Here is a 21868-nt window from a genome sequence, read left to right on the forward strand (position 1 = left end):
GAGTTGGAGTGGCATTAAGATAATCAACAACCACATTCTTGGGGCTAGGGAAGAGATGAAGTCATAAACTGTTTAGTCTGAAACTCAAGGGAAGATGGAGGGATAAAGTGAGAGACAAGCAGCCAATGGGCCAGATGATGGGTGGCAACAATGCACTTTGCAACAGAGACATAGTCATCCCTATCTTGATTTAATCAGTTGATCTAATCTTGTGAATAGACTGTTTGGTGTATAAGAAAATTTGAATGCATGATGAATGATGATGTAAAAAATAAGATGGGTCTTAACATAGACACTACAGTGGCCAAACAGGAGTGTGGGAGCCTGCAAAGCAAGGAAGATAAAAACACAAAGTGAAATTCAAGAGGCTGGCTAATGACAAGCACTGGATAGACATTCTGAGGACAGCAAGGCAGAAGTAAGAAAATGGAGTGCAGTGCTGTTCAAAAACTAAGAAGAAGATGGGGCAAATTGGAAGCTGAAAGGCTCCAACTTGCTCTTTTAAGTACAACATGATACAGAGAAACACCTGAACCACAGGATCTCCAGAAGAAACAAGGCAGCAGTGGACAGTATACATCTCTTACTTTCACATCATTTTCCTGCACTGGTGGCAGACAAGCAGAGAGCAAACACCTTTTCTACTTTCTCCTTCATCTTCTTATGCTCCTATATCCATTCTTTTTATCATGTAATTTCTTATGAGAAGGATAGCACAAAGTCCCACCATATTTTCTTGCACAGTTTTTCAGAGTGTAGCATGTCTGAGGTATGCCTGAGAGTCTTGTCCCTGCATGATTTGGCACTTTCTAGGGACCATGAGAAGCTGGTTCTTCTGCTTGAAGACTGCAAATATCAGGACTTGAAGGCACATGGTTAATTAAACAGCTGGACTCCCACAAAATACGGCATAGAAAGATGCACCCAGATGTTAATCAGATCATTTATTGACCAAGCTCTGAATTAGTAATGGAACTGACTGCATTAGTTGCTACATCCTGACATAAAAGAGGAAGGTTGTGGAGCTGCTGCAGCAGCAGTCACCAGTACCACAGACAATTGGCACAGTTGTAAGAACATCAGTGACCTTCACCTTTGTAACTTTAAGGCTCACAAGTATCAGGCTTAAACTATCAGCAAAGAAAAAACAGTTTTTCTGTTTACTTTATGTTCCACATTTTAAATATTTATGTCAGTAAAATTCAATAAAATATTAAATATGTGAAACTTTGTGTATTATATGAATATTTTAACAAGGCACACCATTTATCCATGGGTTGTGCAACAGCTGTTGCACCTACAGCTGGAGGCAGTGGCAGACCAGATCTGCATTGCTCAGATACCACTGAACGTGCCCTTGTGTGTCAGGCCACTCTCTCTCACATAGTTATTAACCCCACTCCTTTTTAGTCTGTAAATGCACTACCAAAAAACCCCAAAACCCAATAGCCATAGTTCCATGTTTACTTACCTCACATCACACAATTCATAGTATATGTTTCTGCTCTCATCCTTGATGTAAATGGCCACGCTGGGTGATTCCAACATTTTCATTGTCAGCTGCTGGGGAAAGGCACTTACAAAAAGGGCACGAATTGTGTCTGTGCTTGTGATTTCGTTTGGCATCCTCAACTGCTTTGTTTCATCTCCATACTGAAGATATAAAACACCTATAAGCAAAACATAATGGCAAGTTATATATTCTTAAGTGCACAGTAATGATCTGGGCTTTAGAGTCCAAGTGGAATACAGACCAAGCCCATAATAGGATGAGAACAACTCACACTCCTTATTCAAAAAACCACAGATAACATTTTCCTTTCAATACACAATGGGAATAGAGAGTAGAACAGTGATACAGTTGTGCTTTGACAAATATCCTCGTCCCAGTACCAGGCTTTGCTGAGAAGCCTTTCACTGTTCTTCAGTTACATAAATCCAAAGTCTAACTTAAGGAGGCCAATGGAAAATCCTAAACACATCAAGTCTGTTCTGCAGTGTAAGGTGTTGGTAAATCACTAGCTACTTTTTAAGAAGTTGATGAACTTTATCCTTTCATAGCACTCAGTTTTCCTCAAACATAAATTTTACATTTTAGCCTCACACCCAACAAAACCCCCAAAACCTAATTTCCATTTTAGCATTAGGAATTTTATATTCACAATTCAATTTCCTAGTGTTATATAGGATAAAGCCTCAAGGTGAAACTCCTAGCAAGAGTAAAAGTAAGATCTCACACAAAAACAAGAGCAATTTTGAATCCTTTCAGTTTAACAGCGATGTTCATAGTTATTACTAGTGCATAGGGAGAAAAAGGAGCAATCTTAGGCATTGAATTGTGAACTATGAACATTCTTATTCACTCAAGACAAAAAGAACACCATTCTGATGTAGATAACTTTCTATTTTCAGGGAACATGAGGCTCTGAGATGCTCAACAATGTAAAAAACAAACTGAATTCACCACAGTAATTGCAGTGTAGATGCTCTGTTTGTTGTTCTCCCATGGCCAATATAAACAGGAGGTTTGGAAACACAAGTTGCCATCAGTCATAATCAAATCACAGAAAGTAGATGGTAACTCCGTGATTCTTGCTTTAAAGTAATAAGCAATGGGATGGACAGAGAACTTCTGGAGAGAGTGCAGCACAGGGCGACCAAGATGATCAGGGGACTGGAACATCTTTCGTATGAGGAAAGGTTGTGGGAACTGGGGCTGTTTAGTCTGGAGAAGAGGAGATTGAGGGGAGATCTTATTAACATTTATAAATATCTAAAGGGTGGGTGTCAGGAGGTTGGGACATCCCTTTTTTCTATAGTAGCTAGCAACAGGACAAGGGGTGATGGGGTGAAGCTGGAACACAAAAAGTTCCACTTAAACATAAGAAAAAACTATTTGACTGTTGAGGTGAGGGAGCCCTGGCACAGGCTGCCCAGAGGGGTTGTGGAGGCTCCTTCCTTGGAGGTCCTCAAGACCCGCCTGGACATGTTCCTATGTGATCTGATCTAGGTGAACCTGCTTCTGCAGGGGGGTTGAACTAGATGATCTCTAAAGGTCCCTTCCAACCTCTACCATTCTATGATTCTATGACAGTTTAGAGTGCTGAGATAGAGACATTAAGCAAAAGCAATGGGAAAAGTTAAGGTCCTAGAATACAAAGGCAATTGATGAGAAGACATTTTAATATAAGATGAGCCCTCTTTCCCCTTAGTCTTCAGTATTTTTATCTGTATGTTGTTCATAATTGCTATAGAGGAACTAACACATAGCTCAAATCAACACAGTCAGATGTTCCTACAGTCAGTGGGTAGATAATTGTGCTTTACTTATGGAAGGAAGATGTTATTTTTTTTTCTGAATACTAGATAGATTACTCAACATTACCTAACTATTATTAAATATTAGGCTGCTTTAATAAAATGAAGCTGTTAACATCATTTTTCCTACTATTATGAAGTGCTGATGTTTTTTCTTTCATTAAGACTGCAGTCAGACCCTTTATGAATCCTACTACAAACTTCCATCTTCCTTTGGCTGCAAAAATGTTCTGAAAGGTAATTAGTTTGGGTGTTTTGTAAAGATTGGGGAGGATTTTCCTGAGTTTAATTTTTAATGCTATTATTTCATGAGTTACTAAACTATTTTTCTCTTTTTCCTTTTAATTTGAGACATCATTTATTTCTTTATGTTCTTCTGGGTGAAATTGGCTTTTTAGTGTTCATTCAAATATTCTATGCAGTTAAACATTGTTTACAATTCAGAAACTAGTTGCACTGGTGAAAAAATTAAGTACAAATTTTTTTTAATGATTGCATTTGTTTCACTGTTCCAAGATGTGCAAAAACATTTTATTTTTCATGATAGCTTTCAGTTCTTAGGAAGAACATAAAGATGATAGTTTTCATTTCTCAGGAAGAACATAAAGAACCTTCTAGATTTTGGCATTTGAACTTTTTTGGGCTAAATGGTAAAAAAAATACAGGCTTTGCATGTCAGCTTTGCAGTTGTGTGTGACTTTTCTGCCTAGTTTAAAAGTTAGTGCAGAATACAGAAAATATTAGTTTTGCATTTCAGGTCACTAAAAACATGCTGAATATTGAACTAAAGAAAACATTAATACAAAAGAAATGGCAGAGTTAAAACAATCTTCCTTATAGACAAGTCTAAATCATTTCAGAACAGTTTTGACTCTGCTTGTCTTCCAATACTCCCACAAAAAAATTGATCCAAAACAAAATTACAGTTGTCTCTGGGCCTTGGGTTTGCAAAGCAAATATGCATGTTATCCAAAAAGATCATGCCTTAAAATAGACAGCTTTACATAGAACTCAAATAAATATTTTGGCCACAATCTCACTGTAGGGGAAAAAGATATTTTCAAAGGCATAATAAATTCTTTTTTCCTTACTCTCTCTTAAATCACATGCCCTTAAAAAAAACCCTACTGCTTTTCCTCTTGAGTTGTCCAATCTGTATCATAATATAGCAATGCTCTAGGGCATTTCCTATTTGACAAATCTAACTGCTTATTTCTAAAAATCCCATTTCAGCATGACAGAATAAAGAGGCTCAAAATCCATTATTTTAAGTCATTGCTGTTATTTTATGCCCACACGTTGCCCAGCTGAAATTCTGAACACCAGCAATACCCACAGGCCTGTCTTCACAGAAGCTGCTGGAGCTCTGAGGTTTGTTTTATCTTCAGATAAAAAATTACTTCCATGGAGAATTAAAGCAAGAATAAATAGAATAAAACTCAGGCATAGTTTTTGTTAGGGCACAGCACATATGCCAGCAAAAATGCTGGAAAGAAAATTAAACATGAGCGATGTTAATGTCTCCATGTACCCTGAAGTCCTTCTTGCTTCCATTACAATGGATTTTCCTCAGATATGAAGATTGTGCCAAGTTTTACAAAATACAGAACAAACATGACTGCAAAATGCCCTGCTATTCTAGGAGGACACTTATGAAGATCAGTGTGAACGAGGAAACAACACCATGCAACTGTTTTGAAAGTGCAAGTCAGATAACACTGTGGCTACCACTTCTAGGTGATCCTAGATACTGCCAGCCCTGGGCTTACCTACAGCTACCAGGCAAACTGTGATGTTAAGCTTTCCTCTTTGTCATCTTGGTATAACTTAGCTTCAGATAGACCTCTAGAGTTTCTGATCATTCTTCACCCTATGGGCAACAGGCCATGGCATTAAACACAGGCCATTGCAAAAAACATCGATGTGTAAGCCAGGCCTTAGAAACTTAAGTCTCTTTACAAATTGCTTCACAACATTCCTGTCAGTAGAAAAGTATGTTTTATAGTAGGGGAAATTAAACACCCGAGAGGTGAAAGGACGTGCTCAAAGAAAGGTTTACAAGCATGAAATCCAGACCCGATGATGATCATGCGAACACACCACATGATCACCCTTTCCTTCTCTGCATACAGGGCTCTTTCAAAAACAAAAGACTTACTGCTGCTCCTTTACTAAGGGTCAGTGCCAGAAAGGCTTGCCAAATTTTGTCATTTCTCTCAGGCAATGTCTACATGAAATGCAACACAGTGCAATGAAAACAGGTGCTGCTAATCTGATTTACGCAGGCAGTGCTTCCTGCACAACCTGAACCCATCAGTGCTGGGTTTAGAGAGTGCCTGGAGCAGCCATCCTGCTCCTTTAGCCCACTTTGCACAGGTGTGAGGATTGCCCATGCTGTGGCTGCAGCTCACAAAGATGCATAAGATCCATGACAAGGTGCTCACCTCAGATGCTGCTGCTGGCTCTAAAGCCTACTTGGTATCTGAGGACATGCCTACCCAACAGAACAGTGCCATACCTGAGCTCACAAGGTCTAGGCTGGCTTTAGTTCCATAACAAACCTGGCTCAGTGCTGTACCTATACCCATAAGATCCTAACTCTTTAGTTACAACTGGCAAACGTTTAATCCTTATGGCAAAAGCTAATGTTATGCAGCCTGCATGACACCTGGCATCTCACATCTCTCAGCATCTCCATCTAATACATGCTGCTGACCTAACCCTGACTAAGCACCATGTTATCATGGCTGTATTGCTAACAGTGATCTCAGTACTGGGCAGCTTTGATGCTTAGAAGAGTTTTAATCACAACTAATTTTTATTTACAGAACAGGGATTATCCTTACAACTTAGGTACACAACAACAAAGTTAAATACCCGAAAAATCAGGAATTAGTTAACAAATGTGACTGAGTCATCTTTTGTGACCTATACAAATACAAGTTAATTCTCTCACATAATGAATTTTGAATGGAAAAATGATGGTGCTCACATACTCCTCTCATAATAAAGAAGAGGAAACTGAGGTGGAGGAGTTAAATAACTCCCCAGTGTTATGAAATAAAATGCAGTCAAAGCTTAAGTTTGAGTTTATGAGTTTCTTTCCTGAGAAGTTAAAGGATACTCTGTGCAGGCAAAACATCTTGCAAATCTCTTTACTGAAAAACCCTACTGATATTTGACAACGCCTTAATCCTCGGGCTCCACACATGATGATAATACTTGTATTTGGCTGATGTTGCATGCTCAGATGCTGAAGCATTGAAATCTTCTCACAGAAACAATAATAACTGGCATGAACAAGGCACTACTACTCTTTTCTGACCCAGACACTCCATGCATCCTCTGCAAATTTTGTGTCCAATTTGAAAATTCTGAGTAATTAGTAAAGCTGGTTGGGCTACAGCAATCAAAATCTGGATGCATTGAGAGCGTTGGAATTTCTTTAAAACAAAGATGCAAAGGTAGGTGTAACCAGAACAGCAGGAAAATACACACAGGAGGCCTTCAGACATCAGGGTGAATAACATCATCAAAAAGTATATTAGGAATTAGTACAGGATATATAATGAATGGAAAATTAGATAAACTAGCGAATAAAGCTGTTTAGCCTGAAGCAGTGGAGGCTGAGGGAAGACCTTATGGCTCTTTACAACCACCTGAAAGGAGGGTGTAGTGACGTGGGTGTTCATCTCTTTTCCTGAATAACATGCAATAAAACAAGAGGAAATGACCTCAGATTGCATGAGGGGTGGCTGAGATTGGATATTAGGGAAAAAAAATATTCCCTGAAAGTGTTGTGAAGCTTTGGAACAGGCTGCCCAGGGAGGTGGTGGAGTCACCATTCCTGGAGGTATTTCAAAGACACATAGATAAAGTGCTGAGGGATATGATTTACTGGTGGATTTGGCAGAGTTACTTTAATGGTCAGATTGGATAATCTTAAAGCTCTTCTACAACTGAAATGATTCTGTGACTCTATGATTCTACAGTCTTAAAGGTGAGGAAATATGGGTTACCTCGTGAAGAAAAGCAGTGGGAACTGCCAGGAATCAAGCTGAGCTGTATTTTGTAAAGTAAATTTAATAATATAGTGATGAGTGAGAGGTTGGTAAACTCAGTAGATTTGTTTTGCTCTTTATTTAACTATCAGTTAACAATATCTTCCTGAGATGATGAATAATCTTTGTCTTTTCATGCTGGTTTAGCTTGTTCTTCCACCATACGTCCACTGAGTCAGTGGTTCTGTCTGCACTTTCCATCATGCTGAAGTCAGCAACAGTGCTAACAAACAAGTGAGACAATGCACATGACATAAACCTCATGTTTATGTCGAACCATTAGTTGAGACTTGCATCAGTTTTAAAAACTAAGGATACCTTTCAAAATGTTGATGATAGCTATTGTTGCAACACTTTAGGACAATTCAGCGGGGATCACAATAACTGCCAAGCATTTCCTCAAAATCCAGTTTACAATGAATTTATTTTTTACTAAAATGCCAAGATCCTTTCAGTTTTTCTTTTCAACAAAAGTGATATATATAAGACTCTAAGAGTGGCATGGGCCCATATTGCTCTCTGCACCTTCCCCCAGCTATCAAATAAACAGAGATGACACAAAGTTGGTGTCCTTATCACCACATTCTGACAAAGTTATGCAGACGTAAGTTTATTACAGTTCAACTCTTGCAGTGTGGAAGAAATTCCTCAATATGCAGTTCTTATTTTCCACATCCTCAAGACTGACTCTCTTATTTCAACACATGCATTTTCAACTAGTCTGAGGTCATTGCCATGATCCTTGTGGTATTTCTAGCCTGAAGCTCTTATACCAGCTTCCATTACCTACCCCTTCTGATAATCTGTCCCTCACATTCAGAAAATGTCTATAAATATTCTTAGCAGACTTCAAGTTCCAAGAGAATAAAAAGGTAGATCTTTTCATGAAATAAAAATACCTATTTTATATCATTTTCTTGCAGAATAGCCCAAAGAGTTTTGCCCGAGGTATTAAGTTGTTTGATAACAATTTCAGTCAAACCAGGAACTGTTGAATTTAGTCCAGTACTATTTCTTACTGCTATTTCATCCTTTTTTCTAGGTACAGTGACTTACTGTAATTCTGCAATAGATTTGTTACCTAATAAAAAGACACATGGAAATTTCATCAGTCACATAAAATTTCTACCAAAGTCTTACAAGAAATAAAGAATTTTAACTGTCACTTTAATACTAGGACTTTTTTGCAAATCAATACATTTAGCTGGCTAAGAAAGAGAAAAAAAAGAAAAAAATGCTGTTTGTACAGATAAAACCTGTGAAATACCCTATTTCCAAAGGACAACTTTGTCCATATGCCTATGTCAGCAAGTCTATCAAGTGTAGACAGTTACTTCTATCATCTGGAGTCTGAGGGAACATTTTAGTTCAACCCAGTTCCCAAGGTGGAAAACAAAGAGGAGGACTTTTGGACAATAATTGCATTTGTATTCTTGCCCTTGCCAGACTGGTCCAGCTGACCACCAAGATGACTTTTTTCACAAAACAATGCCAGTAAACTTGGAAGAACACAAAAATCCTACTACACTTAATGATTAAAATAGAAAAGCTCAGTGAGATCAACTACAAATTTCATGTGAACCAGACCTATTTTTCAGAGGGCTTATAGGCTCTGCCATGATGTATTTATTCCAGTTCACATTCACCAGTTTAGCATAGTAAAATCAGAGCTACACACAAATAGGCTCAGGAGATGCTTATGAAGGCTCATGCAACTGCACTGCTTTTGCACACCAGAAGCTGAGCCCTTGACCTCTGAAGAAGCCAGTAAGCCAGGGCCAGCAGCTCCCAGCTTTCAAAAGGTACAAAGCTGACTAGTACAATTTCAGAGAATACATCTGTCAAACATGTTAAGCATTTATGGACACTGAAAGCAAATACTTCACATCGGAATATTTTTGTCGGTAACTTTTAAATGGGTGTGACAAGATAACATCAGTTACATTTCTTGGAATATGTGTTCTTCTCCTTGAATAAACATGAAGAGAGAGAGAAATCCTACACAACTGTGTTTCCATCCTATATAAATCAGCTGTATCAAACACACATTACTTGAGTGTTGACTATTTTATATAAACCCAGTTATTTCAGTACTAAACTATGTAGAGGTGATACGTTTAAGGGTAGAATGTGATCATGTTAATACTCCCTAGCTACAGAGCACTAAAGTCATGTAGGCTATGAATGACTTTGTAGTTTTGCTCCATTTACCAAATTTTCTGTATTTACTGTGGGAATTCTCTTCAATACTTCTTCACTTATTTAATTTCTAAAGAGTTCACTACTGTCAGCAGCAAATTGAGGGATTGAGTCAGCAGTATGTAAGAGTACAGCTGGTTACAGCATCACACCAAAAATCCACCTATGTGCACTCTACCAAGGAGCTTGACTTTTTGTTAATGCCTACATTAAACAGGACCTTGGACTCATCACTTTAGTTAACATGCTTAAGGAGAATGCCAAGAGGCAATTTGCTGGGCTCACTCCAGTTTGGCATTATTGCTTTTGTACTGGGGAGCCAAAATTGGACATAATTCGCCATTTGCAATCTCACAAATGCTAATTTCCCTCAGCCTGTTGGCTAAACTTTTCTTGTAGCCTGTTATATGGCTTTCATTGTTGCAAAGACATGCTGTTAACACATAGTCACCTTGTTGTCAGACCCAAAGTCCTTTCTGCAAAGTTGCTCCCAAGTTGCCTGACTGTCGTTGAGCTATTCTGTCCCTGCTGAAACACTGAATTTGCCTTTGTGGAGCCTCATGAAGTTCCTGCTAGCCCATTCTTCTGGCTCACTGCAGTCCCAATGAGTGGTTGGTTTACTCTATAGCATATTAAAATCTCCACCCCTGCTAATGGTTCACTCCATCTCAAAAGCCAGGTTGCTGATGTTAAAAATACTCACCCCAGAATCTACCCCTGAGGAAATCCACCCACTGAAAACCTGCTGCGACTTATACTTTAAACTATTCAAGGCCTACTCACCTTGAAGGCCACTCATATCTCCCTGTGTGGCTACAAGGAGGCTATGAGAGGCAAGTGAAAGGCCTTGTTAGAGCCAAGCAAGATAAACAACAACCACTGCTCTGTCCTCATGCCCACAGATGGTCTATTCATCACAGAAGGTAATTGGGTAGAAGTAATGGTATCAAACTCCTGTCTTTTACGAAACAATTGAGTACCTAAAATTTTATCCAGGACTCCCATCTAGACAGTTGCTCATATCCTTGACCCTATTGTTCCAAGAGAGAATGCTAATCAGCAGGCTATCAACAAGCCTCTGATGTGGTGATTATCCTCTTATCCTGTTTAAACTGGGGTACTCTATAGACAGAAATGCAAAAGAAAGATAGAGAATGAGAACAAAAACAGGAGATGGCCTTATATGATATCACAAAGATGATAGTATTTTCCCTTGATAATAGAAATCCAAACTCAAGCCCAGTAGAGTAACATAGATACATTAGAACCACTACTTAAATATATATAAACAGCATTGGGAGCAATGACTAAATCCAAGAGCTGTCCTCATTTGGGGACTTGCTGTCAGCAGTGGCAGCAAATCTCAAATACACTGTGCTGAGGGATAGGCTAGTACTATGTGAGGGATAGGCTAGTAGTATGATGCTCTGCTTGGCCAAAATCTTGCAATATATGGAATTACAACACACTTTTTCTTTGCGTGCCCATGTGCAAATGAAAGAGTCTAGTGTTTGTGTGACTCACTGCATTAGAGGTACCTAACTTTATCTAATGCAAAAATTAGATCAAATTAGTCCAAGTGATAGCTCCTGTGCCAAATTCAACCCATGGGACAGATATATCTGGTCTCATACCTATCATCTGAATTGTAGTTTGTCCCGTACAAGCTACCCCAGCTGCTAAATCCTTCTTTCAGCAGCCCCAAACTGCTGCTGCTAAATCAGAATGAGAAGTGGTGGTAGAGCAGGATGAAGACATTGAACTTTCTGTATAGGTATGACTTGTGGTAAAGAGGAAAGCCACTGCCTTGACATAGCTCTATTCAGTTTATGAGTTTGGACCCCAATTATTCTACCTCTCCCTCTTCACTACTTTTCACCAGGGTTTATTACTGTTGTGAGGTCCTGCAATAGGCACTATGTATATTGCCCAGCACGATGAGGTCCCATTTTTTAGCAGAGATTATTTAGTATTACTGCAGTGCAAATAAATAAAGATTGCATTAAAAAACCCCACATTTAACAGATATAGCAGTGACAGATACAAACTTGTATAGCTAATGTTTTATTTAGCACACTGTATATCATCTACTCTAGTATCACTGCAATGAACACATTGGATCCATGATGTTGCAAGAATCAAAATCAGCTCCAGTGTGACGCAGCAACTAAAATACACTGCTTATCAGCTTTTAGTGGCATACAGAATGTGCTTCTGTCGAGATAGTATGTAAGAAAATAAAGATCTTGCTTCTTGGAAGCATTTTATTTCAGGTATACACAAAATTTTCTCTTACAGGACAAAGAATCTGTCAAGCAAATAATAACTGAGTGCACGGGTGCTAGTCTAGGAAGGCTGATACTTTACTCTTTCATATAGGCACAATGAACAAAACAGAAAAAGCTCTCAGTGCTATGATATGTCAGTACAATTGTTTACCTTCTTTTGCTCTTTTGATGCAAAGTATTCCAGGTAAGAGGAGAGCTTTTTTCTTTACAATTCCAAAAATATGGGAAAAAAGCTATAATTTGAAGAAATTTGAAAGATAAAGTCTAGAAAAGCTGGACGGGAAAACTACTGTTACCTTAGAATATCATAATTTCCTAGGGTCTGTATTTCAATTCAGTAATTACAAATAGTTGTTTCAGGCTGTTTCTCATATAGACATGCCAGCCCACGTTAACATATCTAACCACGACAGCAAATATTTACAAGACCTTTTCTGCATGTTGGCTGCTTTGCATACAGGGAAGGCAAGATAGGGAAAACTTTAAGATACTGAATATATTAAAGCTATACTGAGTCTTAACTTGAAATGCAGTTCCCAGGGAGTTCCTCTCCCATGAATTAAAGTGAAGATTCTGCTGACCTCATTATGCTTGAATCATGCCCTAAGGAATTGGAGAGGGCAGTGCCACTGCTAGCAAATCACACGCTTCTCTTATAAAGTCTGTGCTGTTCACACATCTCCTGCCTGATTTAACATGCCTATTTTAATTTCTAGCTCATAAACAGTAAATAACAATTAATTACCATCAATATAATACATAAGTCTACCTTCAGCATTTATACTTTTTCGGTGTAAGTCTTGTAGTACACTGTGTACACATGTATAGAGAGTTATTTCTACCACCAGTCAACAGTAACAGTCACTATCCCTCTTTCTGCAAAAGCTTTCCTGTGTATGACAAATAACTACAGCCTTGACTTTCTTTTTAACAGGCTTTGAGAAAGACCTGTAAGGAATGGTAAAAAAAAATAATCCAGGTATTCCTGCTATAATCAGTAACAACATCTCCATAGAATTAAAATTAATTAATCAGACACTAAAATCTGTGCCTGATAAAACTTGGGGTTGGGGGGCTAACAAAAAAATATTCAGAATATTCCTATTAGATAATATTCAGAGTACTCTGTGCTAATCCTTAGGTGTTTGTGTAATTTTATTTCTGTAAGTAATCCCTCCAAAGGCAAATAAAATGCAAACGTAAACAGGATCAGACATTTCTACAGGAGTCTTTCCATGCCACCTAATTTTAGTCACAGATTTACCAGCAAGGAGTCCTGTCATCCTCTGCTTCCTTATTTACCTGAACTGGCGTGGCCAGGTACCCATCCAGAGAAGCTACTTGCAACCCTTGAGCCATAAAGCTCCATCCTCCTCAGTGACTTCTCAACCCCAAATCCTTGTACAATTATGGAAATCCCTCCTTAGACCATAGTCTTCCTTAATCCAACCATGCATGTACAGCCTGGTCCTGTGGGAACATCTGTAGCTGTTAACTGCAATTGGAGGTTGTAATCACCCCCTGCCCTTCAGAGCTGCAACCTATCCCATCAGCCACCCTGATCATTTGGTCACCACAGAGGATACCAGCACCTGCCCTTGCAACAGATTGTACAGCTATGCCACAGGACACACTACAAGTGATTTAATTCACTGCAGAGCAGGGGAGCAGCAAGAGCAGTGAGCTGCAGCGCAGGCACAGACTGGCATAACCTCACTGGGAGCTTGTCAGGTTCTGCTTCCTCCAGGCAAACTGCAAGTGAAGTTTGTTGAAAGCTTTTGAACACCTTCCAGATTTCAGATGATTCTTTCTCTAACAGTTTTGCTAGATATTTTTTTCCCACAGTTATCACACTGGAAAAACTCCCAGCTTTCAAATAGATATTTTAAAATACATTTAATTTTCTCTTGCACAGTGAGTAAATTTATTTTAATATCTGTATCACCTTGTCTCAAAGCTCCAGACTAATGAGACAAGTGCTGACTTCTAGTGGACTGACTTCTCTTAGCCAAAGAGACTTCCATTTCAAAAGCTGTGGCTGAAATTTTTAATGGATCCACAACTGGAATAATGTTTTCTGGATTGAGTCCACATGAATACCATGTCCTATTAGATTAGTCAGAATACCATGTCCTATTATATTAGCCCTGACTCACAAAACCATGATGCCAGGGTAGCCAAAATGCATTACTGCTACTCATTGTCAGGCTCCACGTTAATTCAGACCACAATTTAAAAACAGACTCCTGAGTAGTTAGTAAAATAGGAATCTACAGAAGAATTAGAATTTCAAAAGCAATCAGTTTTTTAAAACAATGGCATTGAGATATTAAATGTAAAATTAATAAAAATTCACAAAAGTTGGTTATTTTCCTCCCTGAAATTATGTTGGCCAAGGATCAAAACATAATTTGTATCTAAATGAGGTGAAATTAAAAAAATGAATAGAGACAGAAAAGGAGGTGATTATACATAGCTTGTTTAAAATTATGTGAACACAAATATTTTCATGATGCTTATAAAACTGAAGTTATAAACAATTTCCTGTGTTTTGGGGTTTTTTAAATAAACACTCCCCTTGCACTGCTGGAAGTAAAACCACTCCTGACTGGGCCACAGTATGAAAACAGTCTCAAAAGTAAAAGTTTAGAACGTTGCTCCCAGTGGTAGAACACACTTGCAGAAAAGACTGAAAAGGACATTCTTGTAAAAGAAATGCATTGAAGAATAATAATTTAATAGTGAACTATTTTAAAGTCATTTTTAGACTACCTTCTAAAACAAACTATTTACTATTAATAGTTCCTGGAACAACTTGAAAACAACAGATTGTGGGGTGGCTGGTATGACGATCCCTTAAGCCACACACATAGCTGTGACTCCTCCTGCACTACAGGAGAAAAGGCTTCTTTTTCTCCAGTTTCACATCTAAAAGCTCTCAACCAAAATGTTCCATATTACATTGCTTCCCCTCTTTTTTACCCTTGCATTTTTCCTGTTCACACTGGGATAAGACAAGGTCTTGTCTCTAGTATATGATGACAGGCTGAGATAGGGTGCCTTACAAGGTATGAAATCCTGGCCATTAAAGAAAATGGTACATCTTCATGGAAGAAGGTCATCTTCATTAGGATCTGGACAACACATTACAGCATATGCAAGAGATGCTTTAAAAAGTGTTTAAGAGTGGACTACTTAACAGTGAGCTTCTGATCCTCTCAGCAAAGATACTGTCCAGTTGGAAAAACTGCAAAGAAGGGCAACAACGATAATCAAATGTCCAGGATGAGGAACAAATGATGACAGGGACACATTGAAGAGATAACCTGAGGGAAATGACAGCCCTACACAATAAGATATGGCCCAGGGGGAGCAGATAGCAATCTGATGTTTGCTGTCACTTCCAACGAAAGGACAAGGGGATAGAACTTAGGGCAGATAAGCAAATACAAAACAAAGCAAGACAAAAGCAATGGCTGGGCAGCAAACCAACAGAAACCTGCTGCCAAAGTCACAGCTGCACTGTTGCACATGTGAAAAATTTACATGGGTTCAAAGGGAGACTGAACAAATACCTGCAGGAGACATCTCTTAAGGGTTATTATACAGGCAGAAACCATAACCAGGAAACCCCTAACCAGAAGGTAGCTTGAGGCTGGGAGAGTGCATGAGGGAAGGGTTGTACATACACATACTTACCCTGTTCTTACTCTTCCCTAGACTAGCTGCCTGTAACCCCTCTTAGAGACAAAACAGAGAGCTAGATAGACTCTTGGTCTAATCCTATGTTCCTATTACCAGGTTTACTTGTAGCGATGAGCACATTTTCCAGAAACAGAGTTGTTATAGTCTTTTCAGATGTACACACTGGCAATAAGAAAGGTGTTTCTAGCTCAGCTTTTGGGGGAGAAAACATTGCACTAAGCATTTGTGCATAGCAGGCCACCCTCTTTGATGCCAACAAAAAAACTTCCCAAAAGCAGATTATCAATTCTCAGTCCACATCCCAAACAGAAGTTCAGAGCTGAGACACCCTGGGCTAATTGCTGAATGCCAGCTGAAATCCACATGGTGAGGCTGGACTGAAGTCACACAGGAACCTGCAAAGGCCCAATCCACTTGACATCACACTGAAATAGATACAGACAATCTCAGGGAGAAGCAAACTGATGCCCTAACCAGCAGTGGCTTACAGGCAGAGATAAATGCTCTGCATGTATAGTGAACAGACATGTGTTACACATTTGCTCTTAAAAACACCACTAAACCAAACAGTCTTCTCCAGGTTGGAGCCTTCAAAATTTCTCCCCAAAGAGCCTGGCATGCTGGTGGTCCATCAGGCTTTGAGAGGCAAGCAGTGTCACTCCGTGAGCTGACATAGGCACAGATCAGTCCCCTGTCCCCAGCCCCACTACTCTGCACTTGCCAGCTCTGCAGATGGCAGGGACTCCTTCCAGCTCTGTTTTCTTCTCATTTGTTGTGTTTGTCAGCTATCATAATACTCTTGACAGATACTGTCTTAGATTGTTGAGGAATGAGTAAACCACCATGACAAGCTTACACGCACAACATGATTTACAGCCCAGTCTTCGGTTTATGTCACTCTCTGTGTTGGGAGATGAGCCTACAGGAAAGCAGCATTTCAGCTTATTACCTCTGAGCAAAAACCTGCCTTTCTCAGCAATCCACATGGGAGCTACACTGCCTTCTCACAGCAGTTTAACTGCCCTCTGGTGTCCTTCTTCAAAAAAACAGCCTTCACAACTACCCATCAGCTGAGAGCAGAGTCTCCAGGACAAAATCCACCAACATAAAAGGAGCTCTGGTTCACAGTTGGTCTTAATTCAACCCCGAGCTATGGGAGGAACGCGGGAAGCAGAGTTGTCCACCTGTGCTGACATATCACCCGTGTCACTGTGCAGATGGAAGGGCACTGCCCTGAAGTAAAGGGCAGCATATCCGTCAGCACATCCGTTCAAATCCTCTGCCCGGAAAGCTATCGCCACGCAAATACCAAACCTGTTCACTAAGAGCTGGATCTGTCAGCCAGTAATATCTCTTATGTTTCTTCCAACTAGGTCTGGCTTTGCCGAGATGATAAAGTGAAAAAGCCTGCCTCCTGTTTGAAAATGAGGGTGCAATCTTGTATTAAGTTCACTGTCACGTGGTGTGCAGGCCTGGCAAAAAGTGTTTGTAATATTAGGTTTTGACTGTTAGTCAGCATCTCATATCAGGGCCTGCATCTTTCTCCTCATCTACCATGTTCCCAGCACACTTTTAGGTCTTATGAAACTATTTTCATTGTATCCCCAAGTTAACCAGTACCCCATACTGAGCTCATTTCCAAAGAACAACCTGACATTAAAAATAACACTCTACCGTCTTTACTTTTTATACCCCAACCCTCTCAATAACTAGTTTAAATGCACAAATGGAAAACATAGATGAAGAGCAGAGAGGAGAAGGACAGAAACAAGGTCTTACCCAGTGATCTCTCCTTTGTTTGGTTTGCCGACCGCACCACGGGAAGACTTGCTCGTGTGCGGCTGCCCCTCGAAAAGGGGGTCGGAGAATCACCCTCAGACATGGCCTCTAAGGAATCAGCAGATGCTTCTGAGAGGTGTTCTGTCTGGTCACCCAAATTGTGCTGCGGGCTCTGGGACAGCTTTGGGCTTCTTGTCTGCAAAAACAAAATATTTCATTATTGGTCTACTGCAACTGGAATATGGGAGGAAAAAAAACCCCAAGAGAAGAAGGAAGAAGTCCAAACTTCTTCAGGTACTGGTATGCTGAAGGTCACTTCTGTGTAGGTTATTTAGGAAAACAGTGTCCTTGAATATTCTGCTATGGTTTTTATGGTTGTAAATCCACAGTGCAAATTTCGTTGCTAGAAAGGCTCTGAGGGTAAGACCCGTGCTGAGGACATGTGTGGTAATGCCATTCCTTGCTGCTCAAACAACCACTATAGCATAGGCATGTTGATGTTTCTGTGCCACACCTCCCCCATCTTGACAAGTCTACTAAGAAAAATCCTCTGAAAAGAAATACTGTGATGTAGTTGTAAGCTACCAATCTCAGTATACTCTTCTGCACTATCTATGAAAGGTACAGGTCATGTAGCAAAGCCAAAATAGCCATCCATTGTCTCTAGCTGAAATCACACACAATTATTTTACTTTCTGTTGCACCAGCATATATCAGAAATGTCTTCATTAACTGACCAAATTAACTATTACTTTTACTGGGCAATCATACCAGTAAATAACTAAACACAGTATCTGGGAAAAGCCACCTCTGTCAGGAGGGAAGAGAAAAGGTTTCATTTATGCACTTGTACCAGCTCTTCACTGTAAGATCTGCCTACTAAAATCACACTCAATAGGAAATACAACGTCCTGAACATTTTTTTGCTAACTATAAGTGACATTGTAAGTACTTTCTACAAAGAGGGGTTGCTCTAAGAAGTCTACTCAATACTGTTCAGTGAAACTCTCTCAACCACGTTACTACTACTTTGGAAGAATAATTTTCCAGTCTTCCAGGCAAACTCTATATCAGAACAAACTGGAATAGACACTGTAAAAGTAGAAATTTGAAGCAAAGTAAGCTTACTCTGTCCCTAAACCAGTAGGCAAATATGAACTTTATTAAGCCCTGTGATCAACACTAGGCAGATGTTACGACCAGATGTCATAAAACATACATGTTTTCCTCTTCCCTACCATTTAAGGTCAGATATTAGTACATTAAAAATCCCCTGTATTAAAATCAACTTCAATTCCGGGTTTAAAGCTGCTGTCAAGATCCAGAAAGGATTTTACTTCTTTCTAGAAAGCCATGGTACCTTATCTTGCTGACACCTGGTTCCTTCAGTGGTTTTTCAAGTGAAATGAGGTGAACTTGTTTCAGTAATAGTATGCATCACGTAACATTCCCCATGTGACCTTGAATGTATGAAGAACTTTAACTTTTACTAGAGTTTCATTAGCTGGCTGTAGATTAGCTGTTGTGGATGCCAAGTTGTACTCATAAACTACAATAAATTATAAATATCTCACAAGAAAGCTAAATCCTCCAGGAAGATTCACTTTTGAAATATTAACACTAACATATTAGCTACTTTCCAATGCCTTGCAGTGAAAATGTTCAAGAGCTTTGAGTTTTTGTAAGACATAAAGCTAACAGCAGTTGTTCTCAGCAAACTAAAGTATGCTTTGAAGTGCCTCTGACATGATCAGCACTAGCCTGCAAGTTTTAAATACAGGGACTTGTGCCTGAAAACTTACAGAGGTGACAAGTGACCTGCAAACACAGAGAAAATAATGTGTTAGTACTTCTTCATTCAGCTTTCCCAAATGGCTGGGAAACCATCTCTGCTGAAGTATTTTATTTACACAGGCATAGTACAAAAGTACTATTAAGCCGAGTAGTTACAGATTTGTAGTTCCTTTTACCGATTAATAACTTATCTCATGCATCCATGAACAGTGAGCTAGAAGGCACATAATTCTCACTTTCTAGAAAAACATAATTAAAAATAATACAAGATATTAAAAAATGGAAACCAAAATGAACCTGCAAAAGCTCTTTCTCTTCAGTCTGTTGGGAAGTTGATTGCTTTTGTTTCTTTAAGAAAAAAATATTCTAATAGTATGAATCAAGCTTATTTTGCTTTGCTTTCATTTCTTTTCTATTCTTTCATTTGGATCATCAGATGTCACTGAGACATGCAGTTGCATGTATATAGTTTATCAACAGATATGAACAGGTGTATATCTCAGTAGTAAGGGGATACTTCATTACCAGAAGCAATAGACACAGCTTTAGCTGTGCAGTTGGCCATCATGTCCTGTCAATTTGCAGATGGAGTCAACCTCAGCAATGCTGTGTTTCTCTGGTTGTCCCCAGGGCAATTCTTTAGGATCAGCCCCTCAGATCCTCCTGGACGATAATGCCATCATTACTGTGACTAAATTTATTGGGTTTGTCTGAGATGGAACTAATTTTTCCCATGGCAGATCTCACAGTGCTGTATTTTGTATTAGTACCTAGAAAAGTGTTAGTAACACACTGGTGTTTTGGCTCCTGCTAAGCAGTGCTCACCAGCATCAAGGCAGTCTCTCCAATATTGCCTCCCTCACCCAGACAGGCTGCAGGTGGACAAGATTTTGGAAGAGGCCATAGCCAGGACAGCTGATCCAAACTGACCAGAGGGATATTCCATACCATATGACATCTGCTCAGCAATAAAAACTACAAGAAAAAAAGGGTGGTGGGCACATGTGGGCATTCATTATTACAACATTTGTCTTCCAGAGCAACTACTACATATACTGAAGCCCTGCTTCCCAGGAAGTGTCTGGATACTTTCTCATCAGTGCCTGCGGATGAGAAAGAGAATAAATCTGTTGTTTTCATTTGCTTCTGCACACAGCCTTTGCTTTATTAAACTGCCTTTGTCTTGACCAACAAGTTTTTCCCAATCTTATTTTCTCCCCACAATGTCTTGCTGAGGAGGAGAGTGACTGAGCAGCTTGGTGGGCACCTGGCATCCAGACAAGGTCAACTCACTCCACCAAAAAAACCCCTTTTGGCAGCTGTCATTTCTCACCCCAAGTACTGCAGCCCCAAAAGATGTACTGGAGCCTCCCAAAGCAAGGCAGAGGCTTCTTCTCAGACATGAACCCCAGTCTTCCTCTTAATATACACCAGTGCAAATCCATAGTAGTTCCACTCTGGCGTGAATAAAATAAACGTAAAACCAGTGCAAGCTATTCATGAGATCATGAGATACACACACTGTTTATGAAAGGCTTTAAGCTATTTGTCTTGCTTAACTCCTGTAAACATTGCATTTCAGGAGTAATTCTGAATGTTAGGCAAATTATTTAGAAATCCCCAAACACAGCAACAACAGTGCTTATTCAAGTAACTGAAAGATACGAGTGCATATTTGGTAGGAAAGCATTTTTCTTTTTGTCACTGAGCACTAGGCTTGATGCTACTCAATAATCAAGCAGATTTTGAGCAGCACTTCTTAGAAAAACCAGTCCTTGAAGTGGGGAGAAGACAGGCAATGTTTATGGAGCCATAACCTACAAGGACTCACAAAGATAGTTGAAGTAGACAGGACAGAAAACTCCACCATTATCCAAACTTTGTAATAATTATTCAGTATGTTGATTCCAACATCAAATAAGATAAATGAGGCAAATGGCAAAGAATTACTTAATAAGTCATACCATACATATTTTTTCCACAGAATGTTCAGTAGCATGTTTTTTAAAAGTTAAAAGGCTTAAAATGATATTTCAGAATGTGTCCCTTCAAGTACTTTTAAGGAAATCACACAGAATATAAGCATTTACAAATATTCACCACAGAACCCATGTTTCAGGACCCATCAGTACCTAACTAGAGTTACAGTGTAGACTGTTGCTATGAAGTCAGGATGGTGCTGTAGCTGCATGTTGCATACATCTAGGGAAAGCAAAGAATGGGACATCATTGTGCATGAGTGGCTGCTTTTCCAATCTACCTGCTAACACAGGGCAGAAAACATAATACTTAACAGAGAAGAAAACTCAAGGTATGCCCACTAAGGAGTGGCACTATCCAAAACGAAAACATTTGTAAACAGATATTCCACACCGGCACACAAAACCAAGGAAACATCAGCACTAAGCCACACCTCTGGGATCAATTACAGGAAACAGAAGGTGCAGAACTAGAAAGTGGGTTTCTCTGTTTTCCCCTGTGCCAATACTACTCAGGTTACAATTTCCTCAGTCAACCATGGTCTTACTTTCCCCAGATATGTTAGGAGACATCCCCCTGTATGTTTCTTGGTGCCATAGCTTTTTTTTCAGCCAGCTCGATAGAGCTGAACCTCTTGAGGACTTCTTTAATAAAAGATCTTGCCTATGCTAGTTCTGGGCAAGAAGCTCAGGAGAAAGGAAAGACCAAAATAAGGTTGAACACTATTTTATTTACAAGGATATA

The 21868-nt window shown here is 39.4% G+C and overlaps 1 protein-coding gene across 8 annotated transcripts in view; it reads right to left on the minus strand.

Moving 5' to 3' along the window:
- Positions 1-21868, minus strand: part of KIAA1217 (KIAA1217 ortholog) — a 356921-nt gene that overhangs the window by 81114 nt on the left and 253939 nt on the right. For all 8 annotated transcript variants that reach the window (XM_061996591.1, XM_061996584.1, XM_061996582.1 and 5 more), the window contains 2 exons: positions 17351-17546; positions 1472-1670 (listed from right to left, as the gene is read on the minus strand). In XM_061996591.1, coding sequence (XP_061852575.1) covers positions 1472-1670; positions 17351-17546 — 395 coding nt within the window. The remainder of the gene's footprint in view (positions 1-1471; positions 1671-17350; positions 17547-21868) is intronic.

This window comes from Colius striatus, chromosome 5, assembly GCF_028858725.1.
Source record: "Colius striatus isolate bColStr4 chromosome 5, bColStr4.1.hap1, whole genome shotgun sequence".
Lineage (NCBI taxonomy): Eukaryota > Metazoa > Chordata > Aves > Coliiformes > Coliidae > Colius > Colius striatus.